We start from the raw sequence: 22,585 nt of genomic DNA, 5'->3' as shown, positions 1-22,585 counted from the left end.
ATACACAAAAATTATTATAAATAAAAGAAATGGAAATGTTTATGCATTGTAGTTTTTCTCACAGCCTGAAATTTCTTGGGTTAGTATTATATCTATAGCTTTTAGTGAAGTATTTTGAAAAATTACAACAAATAAACAAAAAGTTGAGCAGAAATTCAAGTATATTTAAGAAAAGTAATTAAAAAAATATTTCTGAACAGCAGTGTTGTTGTGAGTCGTCAGTTAATGAATTAACAAAAAAATAGGTTACAATAGGTAGGTACATTTTCCTGATATTTGTATTGAAAGGAAATTAGTGCATGAAATTGAATGATGATGTAATAGCCATTCGTCTTTGTCATTAGAATGCAAAATAAAGTGAAATCTCACAATTATTGTATCACGTTAAACATATTTTCAGCTTCAATACTATTAACTGAATGATACTAAAAATTTAGCAACACCAATGTCTAAAACATGATATTATGTGCAATAAATAATCATTTTTGTTATGACAATTTTTCATAAAAGGAAACTATATGCTGAACTGGCTCTTGCAAGCAGTGCTCCACTAAATATGTCACTCAAGCATGTATCATGAAATGCCTCAAATTTTCAACTTGCCACAGCATTCTCTTCATTCATTACAGGCTGTACGGTAGTTGTCCCATCCAGAGATACTAGTATTACAAAAGTGTGGAAGGCTTCTATGGAAATTTGAATGAGTGAAGAGTAAGCAGTGGTAAGATACAACTTCTTTCATAAAAAATTATTTCATTAATTAAAAGAATGACAAAATATTTCTGTTCAAGAACTAGAAAAGTCTTGTTGATTAATGTCTAATCATCCATTGTTTACTAATTACGTGTATTTCTATAGTTTGAAACCATACTTGAGAAAACCTCAGGGTTCCAACAAGAATTCAAATGCAAATGCTTTAGTCTTAAGATAGCAATGTTTAATACATGCTTTCAGGTAGACGTTGATCAACACACATTAAGGAGCAACCATTTTGTCAGTAGTCAAGAAGTTCATACTTCTTAATCTGAATTACATGAAATGTGAAATGCAATGAACTGTGGTAGCAGGTTATTGAGTCAGTTGGGTTTTGTTCTCTATCAGTGCAGATGTCAATTTGTATTGACTCATTAATAAAGCTCGATGGAAAGATGGAGTGGACTGAGATACAGGAAGATGAACTGAATTACTACACTGAGAGTAATTAACGGAACATTAAAAGAACTCAGAATGATAAGACATCGTATAGGTTTAAGTTCTTGTTAAAAGATCTCACAAATCTATTAATGGGTCCTGGAAAAAGTCGAATAAGCCTATATTTAAAAATTCATGTAAGCAATGTAACAAAATATTTCACTGGGTCCAATTTGTGATTTAACAACATGGTTTTAATTGCACATGTGTAATTGAAATAATGTGTTCTCTTCAAAAACAAAAGTATTCAATTCAGAATTTTTTAAATACTACTTGTGGAAGTGTCATCCTTGATGCCAGTGTTGAAAGGTTTTGCCCATAAAATAATATATTTGACAGCAAACCCCTAGACATTACATATGGAAAGCCTATCATTGTGTGAATGAAGATTTCCTACATCTGAGAGCTACCCAGAAGGTAGGAATCTGTGTAAACTAGCTTTAAAAGTAATGAATGACCTTAATGATTACACTGTTTTAGAAAACACTAAAATTCTTGGTGCACTGAAGTGGTCTGGACAACGGTCTAGGTAGAGGGTAAGAATGAACAACTTGCTGAAATGTCTTACTTAATTAAATTACTGAAGCTGATTTCAGGAATGATACTTCAAGTTGAAAACTTTTGTTATAATTACAAATAGTTCCTTGAAATCAAGAGTTGCAATTTATTTCCGCATCTATGATGAAAATATATTGTCTCTTTCCAAAATAAATAAATAAATAACTAAATAAATAAAAATAATAAATAAATAAATAAAAAATAGCATCATTCTTCTTACCTGTTCTACAGTATAGGGTGGTAACAGAATTTTATGTTGCTGAAAAATGTGGTCTATATATGCATGCCATCTGTAAAATAGTGGATCTCTCATAGAAGTAGCAGGATCCCCAATAACTCCAAATGTTTCCTGTTGAGAGGATAGTCATAATCAAACAATGGCTAAATTATGCAATTAAAAAAGTTTAAGAGAAACAAATGTAAAAGAGGTAATATTGATTAGATTATTGTCCTGTTGTTGCTGAATATGATACTCACCTTAAAACCATGTAGGATACATTCTAAGATTGGTAATTCTCATCAAACTGTCTTACTGACAACCTAAAGATATGACCAAAACTTCATGAGAGGTCTTTCAATGCAATTCTGTTACATTATTCTTTGAAGGTTTCAAACTCTGCCCTTTTGAGAGCAAAATGCATTTTTAGCATCTTTCTATCTGTAGTCCTACATTTTGTGGCACACCTGTTTCTATACAGAGACTGTATACCATGGAGGATTCCTCCCGTCATGATACCTTCTATTAGATACTTATATAACTAAAGTGTGGTTAACAATTCTTCTAAATTTGAGCTATATGCTCCTGCCTGGAGTTAAATGTTTCAGCCTTATCCTTGAGCTATAATTGCTGCCTGTATATGTACTTTCCTGAATGTGTAAATCTTTCCTCTTGTTTTTGAAAATATAATTTAATTTGATAGATAAAAAATCTACTCACCAAGTGGTAGCAGGAGAATGCACATGCAATGGATATTAAAATATGCAAGCTTTCAGAGCCAGATGTTCCTTCTTCTGGCAGAAGGAATGAAGGGGAATGAATAGAGATGAGGGAAAATGACGGATGAGGTTTAAGAAAAGGGATAGAGTTTAGAAAAGTCACTTAGAACCTTGGTCAGGGGAGACTTACTGAATGGGCTGAGAGGGAAAAAATGATTGCTTGGGACTGCACTGGATGAGACTTGAAATTGTGAGAGCTTAAAAGTGGAAGACAGGGTGATACACAAGACAGAGATTACTGCCAAAACATCATGCCTGAATTAATAAAAATGAAAAGCTAAGTGCATTGTATGTGATACAGATGGGAGGGTGCAGCAAAAAACAGACAAGTCTCAAAAAGAAAGAGAGTGAAGCAAGAAATAGTTACTGTGAAGAAATGCTGAGACTCAAGAAATTAACATAAATTAAGGCCAAGTGGGTGGCAAGAACTGAGGATGTGTTGTAGTCTCTCCTGACCTGCAGTTCTAGGTGACTTTGCCAAAATCTATCCCTTTTCCTAAACCTCTCCAGTCCTTTTCCTTCACCCTTCTTCCTTCCTCTTCAACCCTTCTGCCTGAAGAAGGAGCCACTGGCTCCAAAAGCCTACCAATCACAACAGTCTTTTACATGTATGTTCTGCTGCCGCTTGGAGAGTAGATTTTTTATCTATCCAATTAAATAATTTTATCTATAATGCTTAAGAATTGTTTGAACCTACCACTAACAAATCTAGCAGCCTGCCTCTGAATTGATTCGATATCTTCCTTCAATCTGACCTGGTCTGGATTTCATACAGTTGAGCAGTACTCAAGAAAAGCTTGCACCAGCATCCTATATATGGTCTCCTTTATAGGTGAACCACTCTTTCCTAAAATTGTCACAGTAAACCAGCACAGTTCTCAACAATCAGTCTTCCCTTCTCATCCCATCCAATAAGTCTCCCGTGATTCGGGGGTATGGGTTACTTTTCTGAACCCTTTTTCTAAATCTCACCAGTCCTTTTGTCTAACCCCTCTTTCTTGCCCTTTAACTTTTCTGCCAGAAGGAGCTACTGGGTCTGAAAGCTTTCAAATTCTGTACCTTTCACATATGTGTTCTTCTGACACTGCTTGGTGAGTAGATCTTTTTATCTATCAAATTATGTTATATTTCCCCTTGTTTTAGTTGAGCTATATAATCTGGTAATCACTGTTGCTATAAGTGCCTCATGTTCATTATCAATTTCAATGTAGACATCCTCATGGTGGTCACACTGATTTGTTGCCATTTGATTAAATATATTTCTGCCTTTAGTGGGTGTCCTAACTATGTCAGTTCATTTGAAATTCTTGTCTACTGCAACAGAGACAGCACTGCCATTTCCTATAAACTTATTCTTTCAATATACTCATAGATTTATTCCAGAAATCTCTCTGCTATCAATTTCAGCTTTTAGGCACCTATCTGTGTTTAGTTGCATGTGAACTGCATTTCTTTTTGTATCACTCTTTGTTTCTGTTTATTCATGTGTCTGTTACCTCTCAGTAACTAGAAAGATATCTCCTTATATCTAACTAAGGCCTCATTTTGGAGACAATTTTCACAGACATTGAAGAAAGTAGGAAATGGGCATCAGAAAATAAAGAAGATAGAGCTATCTCCATTAAAAGATACTACTGGTGTGCATGCCAAGGCAATTACTGCACCAGCAATTAATGTTCCCTTATCTTTACTTGTAGACAATATATATAATGTCTCCTCACTGTAGCACCTTTTAGTATTTCTGAAAAGATTTCATTAGGCACTCATCTGTAAAGAATGATTAGTTGTGCCACTACAATCAGATGTACATGCAGCATGGTCAGAAACAATCTGAAAAGATTGTAAGGGTGTTATAGGGTAACTTCTGCTGAGAAATGATTGTTAATAAAAAGATTTGATACACTGAACCAGTTCTGAGGTAATTAGCATTGATATTAGCCAATCAGGCTATTGTACATGCAAATTCAAGTGGTCCACGGGAGATGGTATTGCCAAATGTGTTCTTCATTTATATTTCTCAAACTGAACAAGAAAGCAATATGAAGATTGGATCTGATGCAGTAATAAGGATCCAACCCAAGCCAAAGGCTGAGCAGTTTTGTACACTATCATCTATGCTCTGAGTCTAATTGACACTAACTGTATCTGGTGCTTGAATTCACACAAGCAGTGGCCCGATTGGCTAATATGAATGCTGATAAACTCAGAAAGAGCACAACATACTTAATTTTTGACTTAAATGTTATTTATCAGCACAACCATGTCCTGTAACACTTTTACAATCTTTACAGACTATTTCTGACTGCCCTGTATACAAAATTATCACTATCAACTTTTAAAGGCTACTAAAATATTTCACAGATATTTAAATTGTCTCACAACTGTAAACAATAGCCATTAACACAATTTCATACTTATCTATTGCTTTATTAGCATTACAGGTTGCCCTTTTCCCTCCTTCATTGCATTTATTTTAATGTAGAAAATATAAACACTGGTTTCAGCAAGTTATTTAATTCCTGTTAACATTTTTCTACTGACAGAATTTGATTTGGTGAGATTTTGTATTCCGTTTTAACATCATCAGTTAATTTTGTTAGTACATCAAATATTCTAAACTTTAACAAATCTTTTGTTTTAGTATGATCATGAAATGCTTATCCAGATCAATAACAAAATTTTATGTATGCAATTATTTGTTTGCAAAATTTTGTGTTTTCTTTATATTGCTTCTTCATATAAGGGAGTAATTATGTCTTGTCTCATGTGCTGTACAGTGTTTACAATGTAATTGCATTAAAATTCACTGCTTGGTTGAACAGCAGAAAATAACTTGGTTATATAATTTTTAATACTAAATAAGAAACAAGCAAAACAGAAAAGAGCTTTTCTAATTTCAAATCTATAAAGCTTCAAAAAATACCACAACCAAATTGTCATGTGAATTATGTACCAAGCATACTCCCCTTAACTCCCTGGACACTTATCAAATCAGGAATCACTATTCCCAGATTTTAATTTGAATCCTCTCTTCATAATACCACATAAAGGAAAAACTTTCTGTGTGGAACTTCTGCAATTTATTTTTAATAGTTTTGTGTGCTCTTCTGAAATTGAGGACCATATAAAGGCGCAAATAAAATAGTAAAAGTACTAACCAGTAATAAAGCACATTAACAACGTAGAAGCACAAACGGGTCATTGTAAATTAAGGCTAAATATGCTAAAGACTGTAGGAAGTTCTCTGTTGAAATAGCACTACATGTGTCAAGATGCAGTAAGCAATAAAGCAGTCCAGCATACTCTCCAGTACAAAAAAATTATTTTGATAAAAGCCAATAACGACAAGAGAAATGGGAAATGAGACAAAGAGATATGCAGAAGATTGATAGCACTGAGTCAGATGGTAACATCATTGGGAGGCAACAATGTCTCTGTGTTTGTTAGCAGGTATTGTATTTGTTCTCTCTGATGGAAGATATTGTCTGAGATGTAACTGATTTTCTGACCTTTCTTTTACGCGCGCACGCAGGCGCGTGCGTGTGTGTGTGTGTGTGTGTGTGTGTGTGTGTGTGTGTGTGTGTGTGTAATCCGATAAACACCTCCTCTATTTTGTGAAAATTATCTATAATCTTGGATTTTTCATTAATTCTAAAATATAAATATGATAGACATACAGCCAGAGAAGCCATTAAAATCACCAAGTCAGCTAAGATCAGACAGAATCACAGTGTCATGGGTATATGGTATCCACAGAGTTTTTACAAAATTAAGTTCCCATGACTGTGCTCCTTTTTGAGGTCATAAGACATTCACTGATGATGAAATAAACTGACTTGAAGTGAACAGTCATTTTGCTTGGCTCCCATGACATAAATTATACTATATTTTAGCATATGTTTTATAAACACAGGATGTACATACAGTCCAGGAACACTTTCAATTATTTATTGCACAAGAACCAAACATTGTACAGATATCATACATATTTAATTTGGAAGAGAAACCCTGAAAGTTTATTCCATGTATACCACCACAGTGTTTTTTGGTAATTTGCAAATAGTCAGCGATAGTCACAAACATGGCGAGTTCAGATGCAGAGCGAGCTTTCTGTGTGTTAGAGTTCGACAGAAACAAGTGTTCTACAACTGTTCAACAGATGTTTAGAACCAAGTACAGTATGAAGCCACCAACAAGGAAGGCCATTTACCACTGCTACAACAAATTTGTTACAATGGGTTGCTTGTGTCCGGCAAAGAGAAGCAGATGTTCCAGTGTGAGTGAAGTGAATGTGGAGTGCATACGAGACACATTCACAAGCAGTCCAAAGATATTGGTGTGTCGTGCATCCTATGAACTTGAAATGGCTTCAATGACAGTGTGGAAAGTCTCCTGACAGATGCTGTCTGTGAAACCATTCAAATTGGAGATAGTGCAGAAGTTCAATGATGATGACAAAAACAAGTGCTTTGAGTTTGGTTCGCAGATGCAACAATTGAATAAGGATAGGGGTGGCATAGTTGATCAGTTAATTTTTAGTGATGAAGCCACTTTTAACACTATTGGGAAAGTGAACAGGCATAATTGTCGATTCTGGGGTACAAACCATCCACACTAATGCATTGAATTTGAACTTGGTTCCCCAAAGGTAAATGTTTTTTGTTCCTTGTCATGTCAAAAACTGTACGGGCCATTCTTCTTCATCGAGAGCACCGTCACTGGATATTCCTACTTGGACATGTTGGAGCAATGGCTGATGCCTCAAATGCAATCAGAATCTCCATTCATCTTTCAGCAGGATGTGGCTCCACCCCATTTCGATCGTGAAGTTTGTGGGTACCTGAGCATGGAGCTGCCGCATCGATGGATCGACTGTGCAACAGAAGGGGAATCTATTTCATGAAATAGTCTCCCCAATCACCAGATCTCACTCCATGTGACTTTTTTCTGTGGGGACACATTAAAGATCTGGTGTATGTACCACCTCTACTATGTGATGTAGCAGAGCTCCAGGAGAAAATACAGGAAACGGCTGCCATAATCGATGATGCCATGCTGGGACAGGTATGGCAAGAATTTGATTACTATATTGACATCTGCCAGGTCACTCATAGTTAGCATATTGAATGTTTGTAATTTAAAAAAAAAAAAAAAAAAAAATTCTGAGTTTATTTTCAAAATGCCATATGTATGACATCAGTACTATATTGTTTAGTTCTTGTGCAATAAATAATTGAAAGTGTCCCTAGACTTTATGTACACCCTGTAAACATACCATAGATCTTTTAAATACTGTACTGTACATTATATTTTATATTCTGTGACCAACATGAATGTGTAATATATTAAGCTACAGATCAGTAACTATGGCAGCAATAAGCATGATCAATGAGAGTCTATACAGACTGAATAATGGAGAGTACAACTTGTTATATGTTAGCACAGCATGAAGTTTGAGTATCCTTCAATTTTGGCATGATGCCAGATGATGACACAGACTAAATTTAGTTTTCCTGAGACAGATTAGAATACACACTGTAATAATTTGTTACATTATATGAATCTGCACTTTTACAAGGGTCAATTTTGTGAGAGGTTCTGGCATGGATTTTGTATCATCCAGGTGCTATTTATGACCACTATATTCTGTATAGATTATGTATATTATAAATTGTGGTATAGAACTTGTTTTTGTACCATCTTATTTCAAAGTGATGATTTTATGATACATGGCAATAACCCTCATCTAGTTTATTGACTGATGAGAATTTCCATTCACCTGTCTGTGCTTTTATTTCACTGTTAAGTACAAGTGACTGTAATATATTGCTTTTACATCCATCAAGACATCATTAAACATGCAGAACATAGAGCAGTATTCTTAGCACATTATTGTTAATGTTTGATTTTATTTCAGTTCATGAATGTCCAGACACTGTGAGTCTGAGGGTACCATTGGCAATTGTAGTCATTTGGTTACATTATGTCATTATGTTTATGGAGCTGTTAAGTATTGCACACCAGATCATAAAACTATGTCATGTAGTGTCTTTTGTTTTTTCATCTATACAAGGTGTCCCTCCTAATTCTGAGACCTCATAAAATTCTGAGATGAAACAAAATGTGTGAGACACAATTGGTCAGGGATACACCTACGTCAGGGGCTCACACAATTGTCAGGTTTTTGCAATTCTTGGAAGTAAACAAACATCAAGTTCAATGCAAAATTGCATGTATTTAAGTGGCACATGTATGGTTTTTCAATTGAAATAAAAACTAAAGGTACAATTTAGTGATAAGATTCAGTTCTAGTTTCCTAACACAATTATTAGTGGCCTATAACACACAAACACTTCAAGTTTGAGAATTATAACCAGCACAAAAAAATGCACTCACAAATAACCAGTAATGTCATATCCGAAGAAACTGCATCACTGCAATGGATATCTGAAGCTGCCACTGTTTGCATGAATATAATTTTGGAAATGGTGAGCAAATGAGTTTTGCACAGATTATAATATTCCTAAAGATATTACTGCATATGCAGCAGTAATATGTTTTTCATATTTTTTGTCTCATTGGTGGTTCATGATAGACACACTCACTCACTGTGTCCCAGAGAAAGAACTGTAATTGTGTCAAGTTGGGGATCAGACCGCCAGCTCAGAGGACCTCCTTGTCCTATCCACCTATTTGGAAATACTGCATCCACAACTTCCATAAAATCATGTGCATAATGTGTGAGGCATCCATCATGCTGGAATCACAAAGATAGATATGTTTGCAATCACACTTCCTCCATGAGGAGGTGTAGAGTGTGTTGAAGATATGATGCATGCTGCAGTCCAGTTAATGTTCCCTGACAAAAATAGGGACCTACAATAAGGGTACCAATGACACTGCATCAAACATTGACTCCCCACTCATTACTGAACATTTGTATGAAGCCACTGGGAAGTTGCATGGACATGTAGTGCATGTTCCACAGATTTACATGACCACAATTTGTAAATGAAGCTTCATACATGACAAATGTACCACTCAGGTTTCAGGCTACCTTGCAACCTCTGAAGTGCCAAACAACAGAATGCAATCCAGGTGTAGAACTCCATACATAATGGTGTTGAAAAATAAAACTCATCATAGAAACGGAGTACAAAAATTTCTTTACTATGCACAACACAATACATATCCATAGAAGACCATATGCTACACAGTCACACGTCACAGGTCACAGGTCAAACTGCTCAGTCAGAGAGATCCTGTTTTGTCACTCTTGCTGGTCAGCCTTATTGGTGTTCCCATACAGCATTCGAAAAACGACTGTTGACTAAGTCTTCTTGGGGTATCAGCCAAGTCAAGGCATTGTTCTGTGGCAATGTTTCAACAGGTTTCCTTCTTATCCTCAGGCAAAGTGTCAGGTTAATGTCCAGTTCATATATTTACAGCCATTAGACCACAGCATCCTTTGCCTCATGTGCAATGGCTGGTTCAATTGCTCTCCAAAGGACTGTTGCGGATGGTGGTGGGAGAACTCCCAGCACGCTGGAGGATCCTGGCATCATGTTCTGGTGCTGCCTATCTATTCCATCTGCTGCCTTCACCACTTTCACCTCAGAGCACTCTTGACATATTCTTGCTAGTGCTACAATCCCATGTGGAGCTCAGTTGGAAACTGCTATCCCAGTGGACAAGATTGTCCTGGACCTGTTTCTCCACTGCCTCTTTGATGACTGAGTCTTAGAACCTGTTCATACAGCACATCACCTCTATCTGTTCAAAATCAAATGTATGACCTTCATTGAAGCTGCATTCTGCTATAGCAGATTTGTCTCTTTGGGCAGGGCAAATGCTTCTCACATGTTCTGAGTGGTGGTGTAAAATACGTCACTGCACCTGGCCAATATATTGCTTGCCACATTCATAAGTGATGAGTAGACTTCAGGTGTCTGTAGTCTTAGTTAGTCTTTCATTGAGCCAAGAATATTTTTGATTTTAGCCAATGAGCATAAAATGGTTTTAATGTGTATCCTGGAAACCTTGGCTGTGGGTGGCCCAATGTATGGAAGAAATGTCAGATGCTTCATGTCTTCTGTGTCATCTTCATTTTTCTTCTTGCTCAGCTGGGAGTGCACCTTATCTGTGTCTATGAGTAGCCATTCTTGTGAAAGGTTTCCCTCAGATATTGCAACTCAGTGGGTAGATTCTCTCTGTCACATATGTCTTATGCTCTGTACACCAGGGTAGTGAACACAGATTTGTGTTGTTCTGGATGGTGGCAGCTATTGGCATTTAGACCAATATTCCAGAGTACCATCAATATTCTTCCTTATCAGGATATGAAGGAAAGGCAGGCATCAGTTTTCATCTACTTCCATGGTGAATTTTATATTGTCATGTATGCTGTTATGGTGGTCAAGAAATTCGTGCAGGCTTTCTTTGCCATGCAGCCACACCACAAATGTGTCGTCCACTATCGGCAAGTCTCCTTTGGTTTCATATGTCTTGTTTTGAGAGCCATTTCCTCAAAGTGTTTCATATGTATGAAACACAAAGTAGTGTTTTTTACACCTGGAGTATACAGCATTGGTTGCAAATGTGGCAAGCGATATGTCGACCAAAAGCAGCGATGTCGAAACATTGCCACAGAATGATGCTGAGGGAGTTGTTCGGGTTGGTTACACCAAACAACACTCATTTAGCAGTAGTTCATTTATTCACCTAAACACATGCAAGACTCACAAAGAACTGAACATGGCAGAACAGCCCAAAGACAATGCTCAGAGTCCAAAGACGATGCCCAGAGTCCAAAGATGAACGCATATTGATGTGGGTGTCGACCTCATTGGCGCCACATAGCCCTCCCCCCTACCCCGCAGTACGGAGTACTCTTGAGAGGCTGGGGAGGGGGGGGGGTGACTAAGGCATTGGCAGGGGTGATCCGCATGAGCTGGACCACAGTCAGCTCGACAGCGTCATCGGGGAGCTGTGTGGGTAGATGTCGTGGAGGAAGGTTCGGCCCAGCCACCAAACCTGGAAGTCGTTGAAGCGAGCTGGGCATCATACTGGTTGTGTGATGACAGTTAGGCTGGCAGTTTGTGGGTGGAACAGAGCAACGGCGATGATGTCTCCAGTGGGCATGGCGAACACATGAAGCATGTCCAGGTCAACGTCGGGGGGGAGGGGAACACATTTCACCAGGTGGCAGGGAATGGTGGAGGTTGTGTCATGAGCACTGGATAAAGAGAAACACACGACGAACAGTATATAATCGTGCAGTATTATTGAGATGTCATGGATTATGTATGGGGGGACAGGCACACACACCTCGAGCTAGGGCATGTTCAAGAAGGGGGCATGAGAAACCTCGACAAGGCAAGGCAAGCAACGGTGGAGAGGTCGAAGGGACCAGCGAAGGGCCCGGAGGCAAGGGCATGATCGTAAGTAAGGTCAATGTGGGGAGCATGTGGTCACTCAACGGAGTGCGTGAGACCGGAGTAGAGGGCGAGGTTGGAGGAGAGCTCAACGATTGGAGCTGGAAGTCACTCGATCGAGTGTGTAAGTCTGACATGGAGGGAGTGGTCGGAGGGTCATGAGCCATGACAGTGAGTGGCGTGGTCATGGCCTGAAGGGGGGTAGAAGAAGACTTGACATGAGCAGGCTTAAGTCTGTTGAGAGAGACTGTAACAGCTGAATCTTTCATCTGGGTGTCATAGGTGTTGGCTAAGCACCGGAGAACTCAGTACAGGCCAGTATATGGAGGTTGGAGAGGAGCACAGACAGTGTCATCTCGGAACATAACGTACTCGCAATTGTCCAGAGATTTCAGGACGTGAACATTAGGGTGGGAATGGCTGGCAGGCAGAGGGATATGGAGGTTGATGAAGTGGCATCTGACATGGCCCATGAAGGAAGGTAAGTCAGACTGAGGGAGAGAAGTGGAAGGGCTCACAAGTTCACCAGGGAGAGCAATGTTCTGGCCGTATACGAACTCGGCTATTGTGCCTTTGAGGTCTTCCTTATAGGTCGCACAAATGCCGAGTAGCACAAGGGGAAGGGCCTCCATCCATAGAGAGTCATGGCATTGAAGAGCCGCCTTGAAAGTGAGGTGCCAGTGCTCTACTAGCCCATTACTTTGCGGGTAATATGCTGTGGTATGGATGCGACAGATGCCGCAAATATTACAAATCTTGTAATTCAAATTGTCTGCCCTCGCCATTCATGATGATAGCTGGAATATCTGAAACGTAATACCCATGACTCGACAAAAGCTTGAGCAACAGTTTCTGCCATAATATTGGGGAGGGGGACAGCCTCGACCCAGTGAGTTATTCGGTCGATAGACGAGAGAACATAACGAAAGCCGTTGGGGGGAGGGAGAGAAGACCAACAATGTCAATATGAATATACTGGAAACGCCCAGGAGGGATCGAAAAGGCGCCGAGGGGGGGTGAAGTGTGCTTGAGTACTTTGCAGCGTTGGCACGCGATGCAGGAGCAGGCCCATTGCTGGAAGTCCTTGTTGACATTTCTCCACACAAAGTGCTCCGCTATGAGGCAGGCAGATGCACGAACACTGGGGTGGTCTAAATTATGCAATGCATTGAAGACAGCTCGACGGAGTGCAAGTGGATGAGGGGGCGTAATGTGCCCGCACTGTCATCGCACCAGATCTCACCGGAAATGCCAGGGAAGGTGGTGCAGACAAAGTGTAGTGAAGAAGTAGAGTTTGAAATCAGGTTTTGTGTTTCCTCGTTGACGTGTTGGAGGTTAGGCAGTTCAGAGAGATCTAACAGTGAATGGACGGTGTTGACTAATGAAAGGAAATTGGCAACTATATTGTCAGCACCCTTTATGTGTCTGACATCGGTGGTGAACTGAGATATGAAGTCCATGTATCTGAAGAGGCGAGGAGGCATGTCAGCTGGCGGGTTTGTAATGGCCGCAGCCAGGGGTTTGTGGTCCGTCAGTCTTAAAAAATGTTTAATCACTTCGTACACCATGAGCAACTCCTTGTCAAATGTGGAATATTTTCATTGTACATTGGTGAGCTTGCACGAGAAGAACTGCAGAGGCGAAGTCTGGCCGTTGATTGTCTGGCTAAGGACAGTGCTGATGGCAGTATCGCTATCGTCTGTGGTGATGAAAAGCTACACATTGGGATGAGGATGCGTGATGGTGCAGGCCTCGGCAAGAAGATTTTTGATGGCAGTGAAAGAGTCAGTCATAGTGAGGGTCCATGGAACGGGTCAAGATCCAGAAGTGTTGGTGTCTGCCAAGGCATCCGTCAGTGGAGCCTGAATCTCCACAGCCCGAGGTAGATGTCAGTGATAATAATTAACTGTCACCAGAAAGCACCGGAGCTCTTTGAACGACAAAGGTCTGGGTAGGTTTAGTATTGTTTGTACTTTCTCAGGGGCCATCGGCAGAGACCCGAAAACCAAGAAAAGTGACAGCGGGTTGATGTAGCTGCAATTTGTCCTGGTTGGTCTCGATGCCTGCTGCCACGAGAGTGTTCATAACAGTTTGCACATGTCAAATGTTGCCGGCAGTATGGGAGGCAGTTTGTTTACAATGTGTGGCAGGTGGGGCAGGCGAGGCGTGGTCATGTTGTTCGGAGCCACTCGGCGGATCCGACGGGAGCCAAGGTGGCGAAGTGTCCCAGGAGTCAACGTGACAAGATGGCCGCCGGCCGTAAGCAGTGGCACCATGCTCGGGTGAGCGTGGTAGAGTCCATTGTCCGAGGGCGCGGCCTGTGGCAGCACGGTCATGGGTGAAGTGCTTCGTGCAAGTGCACTGTTTGTGTTGTCAGTGGCGATCGCATGGTGGTGCACAGGAGCCGAAGTTGTATAGTTTGAGGTGCTGTCCGGGATGGGTGGGGTAGGAGCTGTCAGTTCGGGAACACATGACACTAGTCACGCATGTGCTCTTGTGTCTGGCCGAGTGTCAAACGCTGCCATGTTAGGGGGGGGTGTGGCCCTGTGCAACTGTCAGTACACATTATGGCAGTCTTGATAGCACAGTTGCAAGGGGTAGCAGGAGGTAAACACACGGATGCTCGATTGCTGGGATTGCAAGCAGATTTGGCGCACTTACTGACATTTCTTTGTCCTTGCTGTAGTGTCTGTAATTCCTTTGCTGCATCAGAGAGCTGGAGCTGTGTTTTGTGGAGCTGGAGGGAGAGCTTGAAGTTTTCCTTGCATAGGCAAGCAACGTGTTCAAGTCGACAAGGCACTTGTGCGTGGTTTCTTGTAACGTCATCGACAGAGACAAGCATGTATGGATGAGATGAGCCTGGACCGATGTGTCACAGGGGGTTTGATTGACAGAGCACAGGGGAAGTGAGTCTTGGACAGATGATGGAACACGGTGTTTCGCACTAGGTCTGGTGAAAGTTTGTGGTGTCGCAAGAAATCAATGCCTAGTATAGGTTTGTCAATTTTGCACACTAAAAAAGTCCACTCAAGTTTGCAGTTTGCAGAGAGTGGGAAGTTGAACCCGAGCATTGTAGTTTAGTTAAATTCACAGCCTGCAGTGAAGTATGATGAGGGTGGATGTTCGACAATGCTAATGTAGGCAGCAGCAAAACATTGGCACCTGTGTCCAGTAGGAAAAGGTATCCTGACGAAATGTCTTTAATGTAAAGTCGTCTGCAATTATCTGGTCGTTCCCAGACAGAATGGAGCACTGGGGGGTGCCTGTCATGTTGTGTGCAGGAGGCGGCACCTGGACCTACCTGCGATTGGCATTTGGAAAGTAGCAGGGTAGTCTGCAGTTCTGTGCCACTTCACCACACCGTGTGTGCAAATAACAGTATGGGTAGTGCGGATGCATTTCCTGCGGAGAGTTCATTGCCAGTGGTGGTGGCCGAGGTTCAGTGGCTGGAGCAGGTTCAGTTGCAGGAGGGGGCATGACCATGGGTGGAGCCGGTGATGTCCCAGTTGCTTGTTTACTGCTTCCCGGAGCGAGCGGAACGGTCAACACAGTACGGCCCCGGCCGCATCCGGCTGCAGGGCAATGAGCCTGAAGCTGAGACTTGTAAGGTAGGCAGTGGTTGGCGAACTAGAGCAGTGATACATCGTGTAGCTTGTCAGCAAATTGTCATTCTTTGCTCGACAGGTTCAGGAGACCTTTGAGCCAGAGCAAAGCGTATGTGAGGAGATAGTTTATCTTACCAGATGGGGAGGAGGGCTGTGTCAGAGAATAGATCAGTGCTGACCAGGGCACATAGCTGTCTCCAGAGCTGGGAAGGTTTGTTGTTGCCTAGTTGCTCAACGTGGAGCACTTGCCGTATTGCTGCCTCAGTTGAACATGCAAGCCAACGTAGAACTGTCTTTTTGGCTAGAGCGTACCAGGTAGATGAGTCCGGGGCGTTGACCAGGTCAGTAATCAAGTCCTCCTGGTCGTGCAGGTGGGTGATGAGGCACAGAAACCTGGTTGACTCATCGAGTTCATAATGGTTGAACACTTCGTCCACAATTTTGAACCAGGTTGTTGCTCTGTTGGGATTAAACGGCGGCAGCTTCAACAAGCATTGTAGAATGTTCGGAAGAACAGGTTGAGTTGAATTCATTGAGGCACTGCCTGAATCGAGCTGTTGTTGCTGTAGTATTCCAGGAGAGAGTGCCTCCAGGGGATGTGGCAACAATGGCTGTTCGAGTGGCAGCATGAAGGTGACACATTGTGGTTGAGCGTGATCCAACGCGACGCAGAAGGCCGATGCGGGAGAGACACCATAATGTGTCGATTGCAGTTGCGGAAGCTCAACATGTTGCGGGTGTTTCGGATTGACGCATCGTGGAAGATCGACATGGATGAGGCACCGAGATGTGCTGAGAATGGTAGCGGAAGCTCGACTGGAGCCAGCGTGGGGGCGACAGGTGAGAAAAAGTTCAAAGTTTGAGAACACGTGTTAGTCTGTGGAAAGCTAGATGTGTGATCAGAGCTGGGGCCACCTGTGTTGCAGGGAGGCTGCAGGGGTGGGGGCTGTTCAGAAGCACAGTGTGGGAAATGATGTCGAACGTGGGATGGAATGTGTGAATGTTCACTGTTCATAGTCACTCTACTCAAAACGATGTGCGAATAAGGCGAATGTTGTGGCACAAAACACTGAGGCATACCAGTGGAATGGAGGTGGAGGTCAGGCACAGATAACAAGTTATTGTTCCTGTTGCAGGCCGAAGTATCGAAGTAGGAAGGCCTGTGCTGATGCTGAACTGAGGCAGGCACAGGCGTGGTCGGATGCTGAGGAAGTAGACCTGTGAACAAAGCAGTTCTGGCCATGTGGCAGGTATTCATGTGGTACTGCACAGATTGCAGCGTGGCAAATTGTTGTCCTGGCAGTGGTAGGTTGTCCAACAAAGCATTTGCAGGAATCGGCATTGGTCCCGCACTGCACGGAGATCTGTAAGAGGTAACTGCACAGTCGATGAGGGAGGGCATATGTGGTGGAAACAAAAGCATTTGATAGCCGGAGTCATGCTCACTCCTAACCTCACGTATTGTTGCAGACTCAAAAACGTCTGGCATAATCGGCGTAATCGTCGAGTGAGAGGCATCGTGTTGCAGTCCTGGCAGGTGTACATCGCCGGCAACATGATGCAAGTTGATCACATAAACCAGCGTTAGGCGCTGGTCTGAAGTCATTGTTCGAATGCTGTGTCGATGTAATACACGCGAAAATAACTGACGTGGGGGTCGCGGACACAGTAAAACAGCGAAAACGGAAGATGTTACAACTCGGGGTCACCAGTGAGGGAGTTGTTCAGGTTGGTTACACCAAACAACACCCATTTAGCAGTAGTTCATTTATTCACCTAAACACATGCAAGGCTCACAAAGAACTGAACATGGCGGAACAGCCCAAAGACAATGCTCAGAGTCCAAAGACGATGCTCAGAGTCCTAAGACGAACGCATATCGATGCTGGTGTTGACCTCATCGGTGCCACAATGCCTTGTCTCAGCTGATGACCTGAGGGGATTTTGTCAACAAAATTCACTGAGAAACACAGCCTTCCCATATAAAAAGACTTTCGTACTGCAGTAATATTTATTAATGTATTGCACTGGAATGGAGAATCAGAGACAGTTGGCAGACTTTGTGATATAAGCTAGTTAACTTAATGAGTTTACTGTTACAGGAACATCTAGACAATACCATTACTTATGTAGTTTTTATCTGTGTGAAATGTTTTGAAAATTGAGCAAACTGTTTCTGTAGTACAAGTCCCAGTAGTAGTGACATAGGAAATTCTCTTGCTAAAGATGTTTCAGATGAAGAAACTGCCATTAGGATCAAATATGTTGCAGGAATTCAGGATTATTGATATTAAGACTCCTTTAGTACAGCAGTGTGACTTTAGAACAAGTACCTTGTGTGCCTTGTGTGTTGTGTGACTGCCTTTAGTGTTTTTGGTAACAAATAAAAATTGTCACTAATAATGACAAGGAGTTTGTAAAGTAAAGCAGATTTTCAAAGAACATTCTTTTATGGGGAAAATCATTATAAAGGAGGTGGCAGAATGTTTCTTTTTGATTCTATTTGCAAACCTACAAATGTTTCAGAAACAAGATATTTAGATTTTACCAAGGCCTACAGTAAATGAGACATTCTATATCAGACTGTTCAAATAAACACATTTCTTAAAAAAAATTAATTTCTTGTTTAATCAGTTTCGATTTTGAGCAAATTTGATATAAATTACACATATGAGAAGCCTAATATTTGATATGTGGGTAGAAGAATGTTGTGGCAATGTCATTCTTTCCATAATTTTCTAGGATAGAAAGGTCTGTGAAACTCAAGATTAGAAGTCAGAGAGAATAACCTTTCAATGTAATCTGTTGTAAGGCCATGCAAGTTAAACAGAAACCTGTATTTCTTAGCTTCTCAGCTGTTTTTCACTCTGCTAAAGTAATGAAAAAAGTTGCAGCCATTTGAGAGTACAAGTATCATCAATTTTTATGAAAATTTTGATTATTGTGCCTGTACCTTGAATAATTTGGTGATACTGTCATACATTACAGTGCACAAGTTGCAACTATATTTTTTTCATTTTGCAAATGAGAGCAGTATTACATAAACAAATCCACAATAATGAAAACATGCAAACAGTACACAGTGAGAAGACTAGTATAAGACTTTACTGTCTGCCACCAGAAAGTGCTAGGAGCTGCAAACCTGATGTCAGCTAACTGCAGTTGAATGGCTCACCTGATTTGCCTGAAAACGATATTTTCCTAGACACAAGTGAAGTCATCCCCATACATTACTTGGTTGAATGAGATATCAAACATATACCTATACAAAATTCTCCACACACTACTATGGCTTATTACTAAACTGTGTGCAATCTCTCATCCCCTCACCTCAGGACTGTGTGCTATAGCAGTCATAGTAATTTCATTTCCATTGCTATCTACTGCATTTGTACATTGCTTTCTGTGAACCAAGATGCCTATTTCAATGAGGATAGTGCAGATGTTGGCAATGGCATGACGTGAAGGGTACTTTAAATCTGGATAGCATTCACTCACTATCTATAACACTGTGGCTCTGTTTGCACCTCTGTGACATTTGCCATAAATTAATATAATATCAAGTTTTCTTTATTACTGAAGACTGGCATAGTGATTAGATGAAACCAAATGTGATGAGCCACACTGAAACAGGATAACCAATATCTAAATAGTACACAAAATTTGTTACAGTGTATTTCTCTGTTTGACACCAATAGCAGAACAACAGACCCAATTAGGAGACACAAGTAGACTGAACAGTGCAAGCAGAACATGTGTAGGATATTGATCAGTATACATCAGGCTTCAGGATAGTGCACACAACCTTGCTTTGTGCATTAAGGCAGCAATTGTAGCATCATTGCCACCCTTTAAAATCCAACAAGTAAGTATTTTAGAAGCTAGGAGGCTTAGAACAGTAAAACCAAATTTGCCATCACTAATTGTATATCTAGTTTACATTTTGGTAGAAAAAAACATACATGTGCTGTTTATATAAACCTAACTTTGTGTTGAAAGTTATGTCTGTTTTTCTTTTTTGGGTTGGTTTATGAGCCCTTGACATAGGTGTATCCCTGGACAGTAGCATCTTCCATGTTTCATTTCATTTCAGGAATACATGAGGTCATAAATGAATGGCATATATATAACTGTGCTTATATACAATTGTAGGATATACACTTGTTGTTTTTTGTAACTGCAGAAATGCATGTATTCCTTTCATGACAATGCCATCTACTGTACGTTACAATGATATGGCAGCACAGTTATCTTTGTCATTCTATGGCCACATATGAGGGAGTTTGCACTTATGCTTAGTAAGAACAAGTTGGACACAACACACTGTATCAACAAGGTTCTGGTTATACTATATTCAATTTAGAATACAGATAAATTTCTCACTTCATGCTTCCCCTCTTCCTTCGACAATGCAAAATGTGAGGAAGAATAAAATAAAAATTTTGTGGTCAATGTTAAAACTTCATTACAAGTACTAATATTTAAATTCATTTGTAATTCTGGCAGTTAACAGCATGATGTTTGAACTCACCCTGTTACTACTCCTTTTTGTGATATTTGATCTATTTAACAGAGTTCTGTCTTGGTAGTAAGTTACATGAATGCTGAAACTTACGAAGCAACTACCAAACCCATACTGTTTTAATATATAACTGTATTCAGATAAGAACTTTAAGTCATTGTACACAATAATCAACTTTTCTTTTGATATTTTACATAATTCTTCCCACATTGAGTTAAATAAATTCATTTCTAGGTGGACTAAGACTCTTTTGAGGAAATTACACATTCAGAGTATCATCTGGAAATAATCAGCTGGTAAATCCTTGTGGAAATAGTTGACAAAAATTTGGGAAAGGCAACCACTTACTTAAAGTGGACTGATACACATAACATAGAAATACATAACAGAAAACAGATTTCTACAAACTTTCAAGCTCTTGCTCTTTTTCCAGTAAAAGTACAAACATTCACAAACGCAACCACATATGTATTCCAGAGTACAATTCTGTTACTGCAGGGAAATGATTATTGATTATTAATTATTGAAAGCAGTTGCCTGGACTGATAGAGATGGGGTCAGGGTAGGGTGAGACACGTACGGGGTAGCAGGCTAGAGCGAAGCAGTTCTTTTGACAGATGACTCAACAGCTGCACAATAAGATGAAAGTAGGTCAGAGAGTAGAGCATGTAAGACATATAGAGAGAGGGGGATTTGCAATCAAATGCATTTATTTATGAGCAAGCCTACTAGTTCCTGCTTCTTTAAAACACTATCTAGGCAAATATATAACCAAATCCATTGTGCTACCTTATGTACTGCATGGGTTTTGCAAGGCACCAACTTTTGCAAATTTATTTATGAGCCATCTGGAGGAATCCTTCCTATAAAGTCAACAACCAAAACACCCCTTGTCTGGTTCTGATTCATTGATGACATCTTCATGATTTGGACTCATGCCAAGGACAAGCTTTGCTCTTTTCTGCATAACGTCAGCACCTACTCCCAAATCTCCTCCAGTGATACTTCTCAACTAAACAAGCCACCTTCCTAGAAGCCAATCTCCACATCTCAGGTGGCTCCACAGATACATTTATTTGTATCAAGTGCACCACCAACAGTACCTCCACTCTGAGAGCCGTCACCTGTTTAATGTCAAAAAGTTGTAATGTTCCACCACCTATCTAAGCTACAGAATGTCCTTGTCTATCCCTGTTCCAATCCTGCACCCCAGGGTTATAACGTTGTGGTCGGCCCAGGTGCAAGACACATCCACCTACCATTGTCCAGTGACAGGCATTTCCTACTTGATGAAAGTCAAGGCCAGATATCAAAGCAGATATGTTATACAAAGTGTCCCATTTATCTTGACCACCCTAAATAACTGTTTGTACAGATGCAAACTGCAAAATGTTTCAAGCAATAGTTCTTTTGCCATCAGGGGGACATCAATCAGAATGATTACCTTCATTGTAGCTTTGTTTTTTACAAAGATATGAACAGCGGTATGACTTTTTAAAATGGTACCCTGTATTTTTTATTAGGTAATTCATTTCCTCTCCTAAAGACCTATTCAAAAATGTATCACAGTGTAGCATCACTGAAACACAATTTTATTACTTACATAACACAACATTGACGTTGACACTCTCTGCGCTTGGTGCTGGTACTCGGGGTAATGTAACACATCCACGTGCTGACGTTGAGAGAGGACAATGTAAACATAAGTAGAATGCACACCCATCATTCTGTCAACCATCATCAGTTGAAGAGTTGTGTGAGCAGAATGTACACCAATGAAGAGAAGGTAGAAATGCTACTCATCTATGGGGATTGTAAGTTAGCAGAACAGTAATTGCAATACTGTTTTCTTATGCACAGGTACATTTAGTACAGTAGTTTAGTCCTTTTAAATACTGTTGTGTAGAGTAGGCATACAGTAAAGACTGTCCTTCCTACAAATTGCATCAACATAATGTTTTTTTTTATTATTGTTGTTGTTGTTGTTGAAGGTACGCGAAATGCTACGCAGGCAGCGGAACTGTACAGAGAGAAATATCCTGACAAGACTCCACCTTCCTGACAGATGTTTTCTTGTCTTGTTGTGATGCTTCAGGAAACCGGAAGTTTCAACCCACAACAATGCAATCATCATAGCACTCGCACAGACAAAGCTGCCGAAGCTACGGTTCTCACTTCCGTTACTATGAATACACATGTGAGCACATGATAGCTTGAACACAAGACTGGCATTCCTACAACTAGTGTACATTGTATTCTTATCTGTCACCAGTTCCATT

At 40.4% G+C, this 22,585-nt stretch overlaps 1 protein-coding gene across 1 annotated transcript in view; it reads right to left on the bottom strand.

Moving 5' to 3' along the window:
• Positions 1-22,585, bottom strand: part of LOC126457488 (phenoloxidase 2-like) — a 294,687-nt gene that overhangs the window by 108,650 nt on the left and 163,452 nt on the right. Inside the window, exon 8 of the mRNA XM_050093788.1 lies at positions 1,970-2,098. Coding sequence (XP_049949745.1) covers positions 1,970-2,098 — 129 coding nt within the window. The remainder of the gene's footprint in view (positions 1-1,969; positions 2,099-22,585) is intronic.

Source organism: Schistocerca serialis, chromosome 2, assembly GCF_023864345.2.
Source record: "Schistocerca serialis cubense isolate TAMUIC-IGC-003099 chromosome 2, iqSchSeri2.2, whole genome shotgun sequence".
In the NCBI taxonomy this organism is placed as follows: domain Eukaryota; kingdom Metazoa; phylum Arthropoda; class Insecta; order Orthoptera; family Acrididae; genus Schistocerca; species Schistocerca serialis.
The sequence above is the reverse complement of the archived record's forward strand: the minus strand, read 5'-3'. Positions and strand labels throughout refer to the sequence as shown.